Genomic DNA, 11,212 nt, shown 5'->3' with positions numbered 1-11,212 from the left:
GTTGGTCGGGGCGGGGAATTCCTCTTGCTTCTTACGTCTGACTGTCAAGACCCGACAGACGCCGCTGACACGAGATAAAGTTAAAGGCGATCGGCGCGGCTGGGGGCAGAATCCAGCCCGACGGAGATGAAAAGCAGCTCCCAGCAGCAGCCGAGCTGAGAGCCAGGAGGCGGCGTTGGGGGAGACCAGCCTCTTGCAAAACAACGTAGGGGAAAGGGGGGAAAAAAACCCCACCAATTCCAGGGGGCTTCTCTGCTCGGCGCCCGAGCCCGGACAGCGGCCCCGTCCCTCCGCCTCTGGCTCAGCCTTGCCGCGGGGCTCGGATTTAGGGCCAGGGTGGAGGGGTCACTTGCGTTTGTTTATCCGAAGGGGGTACAGGCCGCTGGTGGAGAAACCCCCTGCAGCTAGACAGAGGGGGGGGGCAAATAACAACCCCCAGCCGCGCGGCCTGGGTCGGGGGGGGAGGAGGGCTGAGCAGGGGGGGCCCGAGCGGGTTTGGGGACGCCGCTGTCGATGACTGCAGAGGTGCCGCAGGCTCCTTCCTCTCAGCCCCCTCCTCCCGCGGCGCTCGGCGGCTGCAGCCTCATGTCCTCGGCGCTGGAGAAGCCGCAGCAGCAGCCGGGCTCGGCCATGGAGTCCGCCTCCTCCGCCGCCGGCGGCACCCCGGCGGGCGGCGGCAAAGCCAAGAAGAGCAACGCCGGCATCCGGCGGCCGGAGAAGCCCCCCTACTCCTACATCGCCCTGATCGTCATGGCCATCCAGAGCTCGCCGTCCAAGCGCCTGACGCTGAGCGAGATCTACCAGTTCCTGCAGAGCCGCTTCCCCTTCTTCCGCGGCTCCTACCAGGGCTGGAAGAACTCGGTGCGCCACAACCTCTCGCTCAACGAGTGCTTCATCAAGCTGCCCAAGGGGCTGGGCCGCCCGGGCAAGGGCCACTACTGGACCATCGACCCGGCCAGCGAGTTCATGTTCGAGGAAGGCTCCTTCCGCAGGAGACCCCGCGGCTTCAGGAGGAAATGCCAAGCCCTCAAGCCCATGTACAGCATGATGAACAGCCTGGGCTTCAACCACCTCTCCCCGGAGAGCTACAGCTTCCAGGGCTCGGCCGGGGGCCTCTCCTGCGGCCCCAGCAGCCTGGCCCTGGACGGGGGCCTGGGCATGATGAACGGGCACTTGCCCAGCAACGTGGACAGCATGGGCCTGGCGGGACACTCCGTGCCCCACCTGCCCGCCAACGGCGGGCACTCCTACATGGGCAGCTGCACCGGCTCCTCCGGGGGCGACTACCCGCACCACGAGAGCTCCGTGCCGGCCTCCCCGCTGCTGGCCAGCGGCGGGGTGATGGAGCCCCACTCGGTCTACTCCAGCTCGGCCTCGCCGTGGGCCCCTTCGGCCTCGGCCGCCTTGAACAGCGGGGCGCCCTACATCAAGCAGCAGTCCTTGTCCCCCTGCAACCCCGCGGCCAACCCGCTCTCCTCCGGCCTCTCCACGCACTCGCTGGACCAGTCCTACCTTCACCAGAACGGCCACAACGCCGCAGAGCTGCAAGGTAAGCGGGGAGGTGGGGGGCCGGCGCCCGGGGGCCTGGGGAGAGCGGGGGGGGGGCCTTCCCAGGTGTGCACTGCTGAGGAGCGGGTCATAGAGCACGCGTGCAACGTCGGTGCAACATCCACGCAAGTGATCTTACGCGGGCCTTGCAATAGATCCTGTTCGCATCCATGCAAGTGACCTTTACGAACACTTCCTGCAAGGGCTTGCGTGTTCAGACAGACACACACGCACGGGCATGCACGCCCGCACACTTAAACATATACCCACGCATGGAGAGGCGTGGGGGCCCTGCCTATCCCTCTTTTCTCCCACGGCTGTTGTGTACGTTTCGTGACCCCCTTTCCGCGGCCTTTAGGAAAAGATTTTAAATCTGTCATGTCTCAGTGTGAAATTAGGCAGATAAATATAAAGGGTGTGGGAGTGTGTTTGTGTGTGCGTGTGTGATATTTTAATTATCCATCTTTCTGATTTCAAATGCCATTTAGGAATTCAGGCCCCAAATCTGATATCACTCCTTCCACCTTTTTCGGTGCACTCTGGTTTGCATTGGATTCCTCCCATTTGGGGATATTTCTCTGTAGTCTCTTCGCAGTAAATAATTGCTGGCCTGGTACATGAACGATCCCTTCCTACCTCTGCAAAGCAGATCGGTAGAGCTGACTAGCTATATCCACACATAAGCTGCCCCATTAGAGCCGTGAAATGCCGTCGATTTTGCGAACAGAGCGAACTCTGCAGTAGCTTAGGGGAGAATTTGGCAAGGGACAGGGTGTCCCGATACATGGCCCCGAAGGAAAGTAATCTAGAGTTCTGTATCCCGCCTTAGATTAGGCTCTTCCCAGCCAGGGAATTCCCTTGCGAGGGTGAATTAAACCAACGCACCTACTCCCCTTGTGCTATATCCCGCGAGGAGCGTTCGGTGGGTTTCACCTGGGGAGGGGGATGCGGTTTCTAGGAGCCAGGAGATGTTGTGGCCGGGGCAGAGCCATTCCCGGAGCGGGCCTGCTTCAAGGAAACACGCCAGTGGCGAGGGTTTAGGGCAGCGGTCGGCAGAAGCAGCAAGCTGCGGGAAGAGGTTATCTCGGGCCCAGCAGCCTGCGGCTCTGCTGGGGGATTCCCTTTGCTTGCGGTGGGGACAGCCCCACGGTGCGCTGTGTTTGCACCGTCCCATCCCAGGGGACCTAGGGTGAAATCCTGGCTCCATTGCAGGCCGTGGGGGTTTGTCCAGAGGCCAGGAATTCACTCCTGGCATGCCTGGGGTTGAAACCAATTCCGCCGGGCTCTGTTTTTCCAGGCATGTTTTTCTGCGCGGAGGTTGGTGCTTTCGTGTCCCGTGGGCAGTTTCGTGCTAGGCCCTGCGCTAGTGAGGAGGTGACTGTGGGACCCGGAGAGGGGGGAAATGTTCTGATATATTTTAACCGGATCTGAATTAATCGGTTAGATCGGGCACTAATAGGGTCGAACCAAAAATGAATCCAGATCTCTGGATCGACTCTGACCACAGTGGCAATTTGGTTCGATCGGGTCCTTGTATCTATACGGTGTAGACAGACGACGAACTGGATTTTGGCCAGTGGCTCGCTCGATCATCTTTTCTGCCGGAGTATCAGGGCTCGCAGTTAGAGTAGAAACGAAGCGATCGCAAAGCAAGAAAGTTTTAAAACTGCAACACAGAGCTGCTGTTTTTCAATAGGGCTAAAGCCGGGGTTTCTCCGTGGCCTGACTTCTGTGTTGAAACCTGACAATTTACTTCAGCAGCTTTTTAAAAATTGGCTACCTCTTTCCTTCCTCTTCCTCTCGCCATTTTAATCGAGTGCTATTTGGGAGAACTGAATTTTTAACACATCTCCTGGGGGACTGTTGCGGGCCCATCTGGGCTTTGAAATGCTGGCCTGCTGGAGAAACGTACAGTCCGGCGTGTAAACGGAGTCCCATAAAATAAGGGTGAACAGGAATAGCGGCCATGAAACACTGCAATGTCCCTCTGCGTTTGCCACCCCTTGGCAAATCTCTTTTCCCACCTATCCGTCCATGGCAGGTGGACCGCTCAGCCCCTCATGTAAACATGCTGTTAAAGGAACTAAACTGCAGTGTCTGAAGTACTCCATATTAATAATTTCAGATCAACTGCGAAATATAATTGGAATAGACCGGTTGAATCATTTCAGATTCGCTGCAAAATTCCATTGGGCTAGTCCGGATTGATCATTCGAAATTAACTGACAACTTTAATTTATTCCTAATCGGAGAGACACACTGAGTGGTTTTAAACGCAATATTTTAAATACCAAGCGTGTAACAATGAAACGTTTCCGTCTCACAGATCTTTGTTAACCAAACCCAAGTCCTCCCATGTTGGTGCCAGAGTTGATTGATTTGGTGCTGGAAAAAATGAATAATTCGGAAGGCTGTCGGCTCCCTTGCGCTTACCAGTATTATTATCCTTGTTTACATTGCCGTGGTTTGCTTTAATATAACATTGCTTTGCTTTGCTTTTGGTGTCACTGGGGGAAATCTCTTGGAGGTTTCACTTTGATTTCGATGGGAGTTCCTCTTAAAAACCCCAGGCTCCCTGGGCTTCCTTACATTGGACCCCCGCGTTCGCTGACTCCTGTTCTTTTCGTTGTCAGCGCTCAGGGGTAGTGGGAGCAGGGAGGGGTAAGAAGTCAAAGCCCAGTAGGTCCCACTGGAAATCAAGGGGCCTTTCCCTCCCCCGTTGACTCCCACGGAAGGAGCATCAGGCCCGCAATCTGTACATCAAGGACGCAGAATGTAAACACACATCTTAGAAATGCTTCTGCTTCCTTAGCCAGCCAGGAAATATACCGCCCCATCCTGCAATTCGCATTCGGGCAAAACTCCCATTAAAGTCAATGGGAATTTCCTCTGAGTAAGGGCTGCAGACATTGAAGCCATGACAGCACCTGTTTGTGCGCAACAACCCCCCCCTCTCCCACCCCCGGGATGATAAAGCAGCACTGGCGTGTTCCCTTCGGTGCAGTGAAAACCCTCCTCCCAAATGCCCCCAGCACAGGGCGATGGTAGAGATCCCCCAAGCCTCTCTACAGCATTACTGCTCTAGCCACTTGCTAAAGCTTCATTTTAATTCTGATCCCCGATTTCTTCCAGGAATCCCGCGATATCATTCCCAGTCTCCAAGCATGTGTGACAGGAAAGAATTCGTCTTCTCTTTCAACGCAATGGCCTCTTCCTCGATGCATTCAGCAGGGAGTGGATCTTACTATCATCAGCAAGTGACATACCAAGACATCAAGCCCTGTGTTATGTGATACCAGGCAAAGAAGCCAACTTTTGGGGACACCCCCCCCCCAATCATGACACAAAGAAAACTTTCTATGTGGAAGGGACTTCCCAAAAGACCCTCTGTGCTAAAGGGACATCCAAATAACTAGACTGATTTTACTCTGGAGGTATATAAGCCATCCGCAGAAGCCTGGCGTTTGGGAACATTTTGAAACGAATTAACACTAAGCTAAAGAAGCAGGGATGCACGGTGCCTTTTTGGAAAGGGTAAAGTGAACACGGGGTGCTGTCTCTTTCCTTCGTTTGTAGCATCGCTCGGGGGCTGTGATCTGACTAAGTTTCCAAGAATCACGTGTCTGTTTCATTACTAAAACGAGCTCTTATTTTTTATTGATGGGGTGGGGAAAAAATCCAAAATTGTATTTTTTTTTAAACATGAGTGTTAAAAAAACAAACCAAAAAAACAACCACCCGGAAACAATGACATGAAAGCGATCGGGAAGGGTTTGCTTGGACCAGAACTCTAGCCACAATGAGCTTTAAAAGGAGAATGGAAATCGTTTGGAAATGACGGTCTGGTTGAGATGTGTAACTGAAGGGTTAAGGAATTGCTTGGAATCTTCTTCAGAACACAGATGGGATTTCTGGCCATGGGCTCTTCCAACCCCTCACTGCCTTAAAAAAAGAAAAAAAGAAAAGAAAAGGGAAAATAACTCCTCTATGTGCCTTGTTATTCCCTATCAGCTCTTTACTGGGCGCTGGGGGGTGGGGGGTGGGGGAGGCTTTCCTGCACCATCCAAGTCAATGGGTGTGTGGTTATTGACTTCCCTGAGACCAGAATCCAACTCCACGTGCCCTCTTTTCACGTGATTGTGCATTTAATATAGCCTATTCTCCAAATTCTGTAGGATATTTTGTGCCCCCCTCCTCCCTGTTGTGTTAGGGATGTGCGAATCAGCGCGATACACTGAAGACTAAACACTGGCTCCCGAGGAAGTGGGGCGGGGGGGGGGGTAGGAGTCTCAATGAGGGCAACAAAACAAGACCAAAACCCTCCCATTGGCTTTATTCTAGTCTCCAGTCTATCCCCTGCTTTAGAGAAGTATTATTATTTTTTTTTTGCCTGCAACCCCGCATTAGGTAAACTCTCCCAAAGGGAGTTAGTTATTTGCCTGCCTAAGACTGCAGGACCAGACCCTATGCAGAGAGAATAAGGCACTTTGAAAAAAAACAAAAACAATTAGCCAGGCTCATCCTGTTATTTATTCTACATTTGTTTTTTGCTAATAATCGAGACACCAGTAGCCTCAGTTGATCAGTATTAAAGTGGTGTAACTTTGTTGGCAATATTTGCCATATAGATTTTTTTTTAGCTATCCATTGTACATTTGTTTAAAATGTCTGATCTGCCTGTAAAGACCATCCGCCCTGTGTTTTCTATAAATATATATATAATGAGGGATTATTTCCTCCTCCCGCCCCTATAGTTTGGCCCGCCTTTGTACAGTTCGGTGGCACCTATTTTAATGTTCTTCTGCACTGTATTAAACGGTAATGATGATCTGTTGCCCCCTTTGTGTACGTTTGTCCTTTAAAAAAAAAACCGAACCAAAAATAAAACATGTATGTTATTTGTACATGGACTTCACAATTGTATGAACAGCAAATAAAATATCATGCGGTGTAATACCTGGTAAGAGTCTGCGACACCTCTATGGGGGCCCTAGGGCCCCTGATCCAAAGTCGATGGGACTCTTTCCATGGGCAGCATTAGGCTTTGGATCAGCCCATAGAGGGCCCAGCTGTGCATTATTTGGTTCCCCAACTCCTTTTGCGGTGCCAGTGGGATGGTAGGGTGAGCAAAGACGGCCTAATCGAGCCCTATATTTGCAACGAGATCTTCCCCCTCTTCAAATGGTCATAGCTCCTATCCCTGCAGTTCAGGATAATTTATTGGAATAACTTCACGGGTTTGTTTGTTTTTAACAATTTCACATTTCAGTGCAAACTTGAAAGGAGCTTCTATTGTTCTTGGCTTCTGCTTCCAAGAAGTCCTTTTATCCCAGTCTAAATTCAATCCCCTTGTTTTAAAGAAATCTTTAAAATAATAATAGTAATAATTTTAAAAATACCTGGAGGCGATTTTTGCAAGGAGAATATGGTTTTTGACAGGCTTTGGGTTTTTTTGGTCGAAGGAATTTCGTGCTGATGAAGATAAATATAATTTAAGGCTTCTTTTCTCCCCATTAGACAGTGGGATTTTTATCTGCCAGCACTGCAGTCTGCTTTTCCTATTATAAGGAACTAAAATGGTGCGTTTTTAAAACATATGTTGGGATTAGCTGAAGCTAATGGAGGAGGGAAATAGCCAGATATATTTCCTGGACAGCGGTGTCCTAAATCAACTGTTCTGTTTTTCTTGCTTAGGACCAGCTCTACAGCCAACTGACTTAAGGGGTTTGGGATCAAGCCCTTAACGAATTACTTGAAATTAACTAGCTTTACTTTTATAACACTTCTTTTCCTCTATGGTCTGATCTCTGGACCCACCGCAGTTTCATTCGCTCTTGCGATCCACATCTCCCGAAACTGGTTCTTTTCAAACTTGACATTTTGGACGTGGAGGGGGGTAATTTATTTGGGGCTCGGTTACACAGAAATGATCGATAAACGCAATTAATGGCACAAGCTGCTGTCTCTAAAGAGGAGGCCGACTGGTAAAGCCAGGGACTCTTGTCTCTTTTTGGTAATTCGGGGTGAATTCAATAAAGCGACATTCACTTGACCTGAAGGGGCTTTTATTTCAGAGTAAAGACCAAATAAACCCCCTTTCTCTCGCTTCCCCCACATTAGAAATAACAGAATGAAACGCAAAAAGAAATAGTGGAGAAATAAAGAGAAAAATCCGATCCATAGGCGGAGAAAACGCCGTAAAAACAAAATACTCAGCGCGCCTCTCCACCACCATCACCCCCCCCTGCCCCCCCAAAAAAACTTACCCTCAAACCCAGCAACAGCAAAGCAAACCAGCCACTGCTCAGGAAACTTGCAGATTTATTGCCCGAAGGAATAAACACTAAACAGCAGTAAAAGGAGAGAGCTTCTGCGTTGCAACCGCGCGAGCAAAAGTCTGTTTGCTCTGCACCCCCACCTCCCTGTTTCTTTGCCTCGCTGCTTCGGGGTGCGTGGCTCGCTGTGTCGCCTCCTTAACGCTGGCATTGTTCTTTCCTCCTGCTGCTCGTGAGACTTGCAGGCCTTTTTATAAACTGTAAATTACCAGGCATTTGATGCTGGTTTTTTTTAAAAGACACCAACAGAATTAAAAGACCCCCCCAGGCCCGCCCCCCAGGCCCGCCCCGCACACACAACTCTCTTGAATCCGCTGTGTTAAAAGCACCACGCGCCCTACATGCCTGGGCTACGTGAGTTCGAAAACAACCTAAAGAATTGTCTGCAACAGGCCAGATTTGTTCAGTTTCAGGAAAGCTCGGGGTGGGACCGGACGGGCTTGAAGCTAGCCGGTTAGAAAGCGACGCTGCTGTCGCTTTCCCCCCTCTCCTTAGCCAGGGAATCAGTGGAGGTGTTTGCAGGACCATTCGGAGGTAAATAAAAGTGGTTTACCGTTTGCGTCTCAATTCCCTACTAAACCGGCCTTATCTACCGATGTGTAGGGCACGTAGGTCGCTAGATCGTATATATCTATCTGAGCGGGGTGTTATCAATCCCATCATCCCGAGGGTCAGCCCACTCATCTTACGCTCTCGCCAGATTTTGCTCCCATAACTTGCTACCCACGCTTCAAAGGCCTCCCCTGCCTCACCGCAGACAGGCTTTGCTGCGAGGGGCCCCGATGCTGGGCAGGGTCAGTGGCAAGGAACTGGACCCGCACCGTTCCCAGCGGATCCGCTTGGCCCTGCGGCGGGGGACGATGCTGACTGCAAGTGTGGTCCCAGCACCGGCCCGCCCATTGGCAGGGACACGGCGGCAGGCTAAGCCTGTTACCTTCGCAGCGGTGGCTATTGGCTTTAACCCCCGCCGGGGGACCAGGGGCTGAGCCTGCCACCTGAAGGATCTCGTTGCAGGGGCAAAGCAGCCCAGTGTCAGAGATCCACCCTACCCGGGCTGCATGTGTGGCTGTGCTGGGGGGAGGGAGGGGGGCGGAATCGAGCTGAATCTAACACGAGTTTACAAATCTTAATCGCGACTAATGGCTCATGTTAAATACCAGGGCTCGGTGGAGGGTAACACCAAGGGCTGAGATCGCTTCCTCGTCTATTTACAACCCCACCCAGCATTGTGGAAGCCAGAAATTGTATCGCTAGGCATGTACCTATGTGTAGGATGCGTCTATTCAGCGAGAGCGCACGGGAAAGCGAGAGCAGCCATAGATCTAGACAGCCATTATCCATAGGTCACTAGCTATATAGGTAGATTAGCCGTATACAACTACCTACATGTCTACTTCTGTATAAATATACATATCTATATGGAGCTGTAATTCATTTCTCTCTCTCTTTGTAGGTATAAATATAGTATATACATTAGAGGATACCGTTCATATACCGCTTATGCAGAAACTAGGAGTATATACATGTATTTGGATATAGATCTGTCCATTAATCTGTGGATAGATAGATAAAGCGAGAGAGAAAGGGCGTGTTTCTGCATTACAGATATGTGTATTATTACCTTCAACTTTCTGCAGTAAAGAGAGAGAGAGAATGCAGAAAGTAGAGGCTATAATACACAGACCTTGAATGCAGAAAGTAGAGGTGTATAGAACAGTCTACACAGGCAGGCATCACTCTGTCGCATACACCTAGAGTCAGGGAGAAAAAAAAAATAACCCCGGAGGCTACTATATCTCTGGGCCAGCCCTTTCTCTTGTGTGAGTTCCTCTGGTCGATCGTTATCAACAAGGCAAGCTTTTACTGTACCCTTTATGGGACTTATTTGGACACATATGATTGTGGTGTTATCAATCCAGTTATACAGAGAATAAGTGTATACACACACACACACGCACGCACAACATCCGATGAAGTGAGCTGTAGCTCACAAAAGCTTATGCTCAAATAAATTGATTAGTCTCTAAGGTGCCACAGTCCTCCTTTTCTTTTTGCGAATACAGACTAACACGGCTGCTACTCTGAAACATTTATTCACAGGTCTACACTCAGGCATAGCTTTAATATCTGTATACCTTAGATCTCTATAGTCTATTTTAAACTGCTGCTAAAATCCACAAAGATTCAGAAGAAATCTCAGCCCTAAATAGATACAGCTATTTATCGATGGCATTTCCCTGAGTAGTCCTGCTAGACCTGGGCCATGTAACATAGAATCTAGGGTCAGGGATTTTGCTTCCGAAGCAAATATCTTTACCAGGTGTGTCCGAGATAAAGGTCCCGAGGTTAGAAGTTCAAACGCCACCAAGTGGTTCTTTTCCTTGAAGTCTCCTTATCTTCTGCAAGATTCATTTTCAGTCTTCAGCTTCATTTCAGGCTTGCCTTCTGTGTATACAATAAATCCCTGGAAAGTCTGATCGGAGGCTGGGTTGGAGGGAGAGAGAACGCACCTTGCAGGCTGCAGACCGAGTCTCCCAGAGGCCTGAAGTCCATTCCACAGGAAAGTTCTGCACAGTGAATTTTTTTTTGTAAACCTGGAAAAACAGAACCACCACATACCATGGACGCCACATATTCCTCAAGCCAGTGAGCGCAGTCTAAACAGACAGGCAGCCCTCCATCTCATATACCTACAGCCAGGGACAAAAAGATAAACCCCCGGAGGCTGCTACATCTCTGGGCCCTTCTCCTGCATCAGGGCAGCCATTTCCCCTGTATGAGTTGCTCCCGAAGATAGTATCAAGGCAGCCTTCTACTAACTATGCCCTTTATGGGCCCGACAGGTGTGCACGTATGATCAACTGTGTCCAGATATGAGCAGACACCAAATGCACAAAGGCCCACATCTATTTAGACTCAATGCCCACTGATTTCACTAGGAGCCTATATCAATACTTTTGAGGATCCGGGCCTAGTTGCTTGGACATAGTCTCTGGCTCAGGAGTCTCCAGGGTAGTGGGAGTCAGATGCCCTCAGGATGCCTGGCTGAGGGGCAAGGGTTTCCCCTCGCTATGTTCTTCACTCAGCAAAGGTCCTGCCTAATGAGCCTGTTTATAGCTCATTGAAGGTGCTGCCCAGGACTTGGATGCCAAGAATATACTCCAGCAGGTCAGGCCCAGCTTCTCGCCTGTTGGGGATACTCTTCTCCAGCTGAGCCTGGAGCGGCGCAGCGGAGAAACAACGACTGGGGCATCACCACCCCCTTAGCAAAAAGCAAGATCAGAGAGGGTTTCAGTTTGAATAAGGGCATGTTCCCAGGGACGATGGAG

The 11,212-nt window shown here is 50.5% G+C and overlaps 1 protein-coding gene across 1 annotated transcript; it reads left to right on the top strand.

Moving 5' to 3' along the window:
• The first annotated feature begins 36 nt into the window (after positions 1 to 36).
• Positions 37 to 5,525, top strand: FOXF1 (forkhead box F1). The gene is made up of 2 exons (XM_037877812.2): positions 37 to 1,549; positions 4,681 to 5,525. Exons 1-2 carry the CDS (start codon positions 514 to 516, stop codon positions 4,839 to 4,841), a joined length of 1,197 nt encoding a protein of 398 aa, XP_037733740.1. The 5' UTR covers positions 37 to 513; the 3' UTR covers positions 4,842 to 5,525.
• Positions 5,526 to 11,212: the final 5,687 nt, after the last annotated feature.

The sequence above is a fragment of the Chelonia mydas genome, chromosome 12 (assembly GCF_015237465.2).
Source record: "Chelonia mydas isolate rCheMyd1 chromosome 12, rCheMyd1.pri.v2, whole genome shotgun sequence".
In the NCBI taxonomy this organism is placed as follows: domain Eukaryota; kingdom Metazoa; phylum Chordata; order Testudines; family Cheloniidae; genus Chelonia; species Chelonia mydas.
Note: the sequence above shows the minus strand (reverse complement) of the source record. Positions and strands in the feature narration are given on the sequence as shown.

Excerpts from the sequence above, each read along its gene's own strand:
- FOXF1 (XM_037877812.2), top strand. The coding sequence starts at position 514 with ATGACTGCAGAGGTGCCGCAGGCTCCTTCCTCTCAGCCCCCTCCTCCC. Across the intron at positions 1,550-4,680 it reads CAACGCCGCAGAGCTGCAAG|GAATCCCGCGATATCATTCC; the intron begins GTAAGCGGGGAG and ends GATTTCTTCCAG.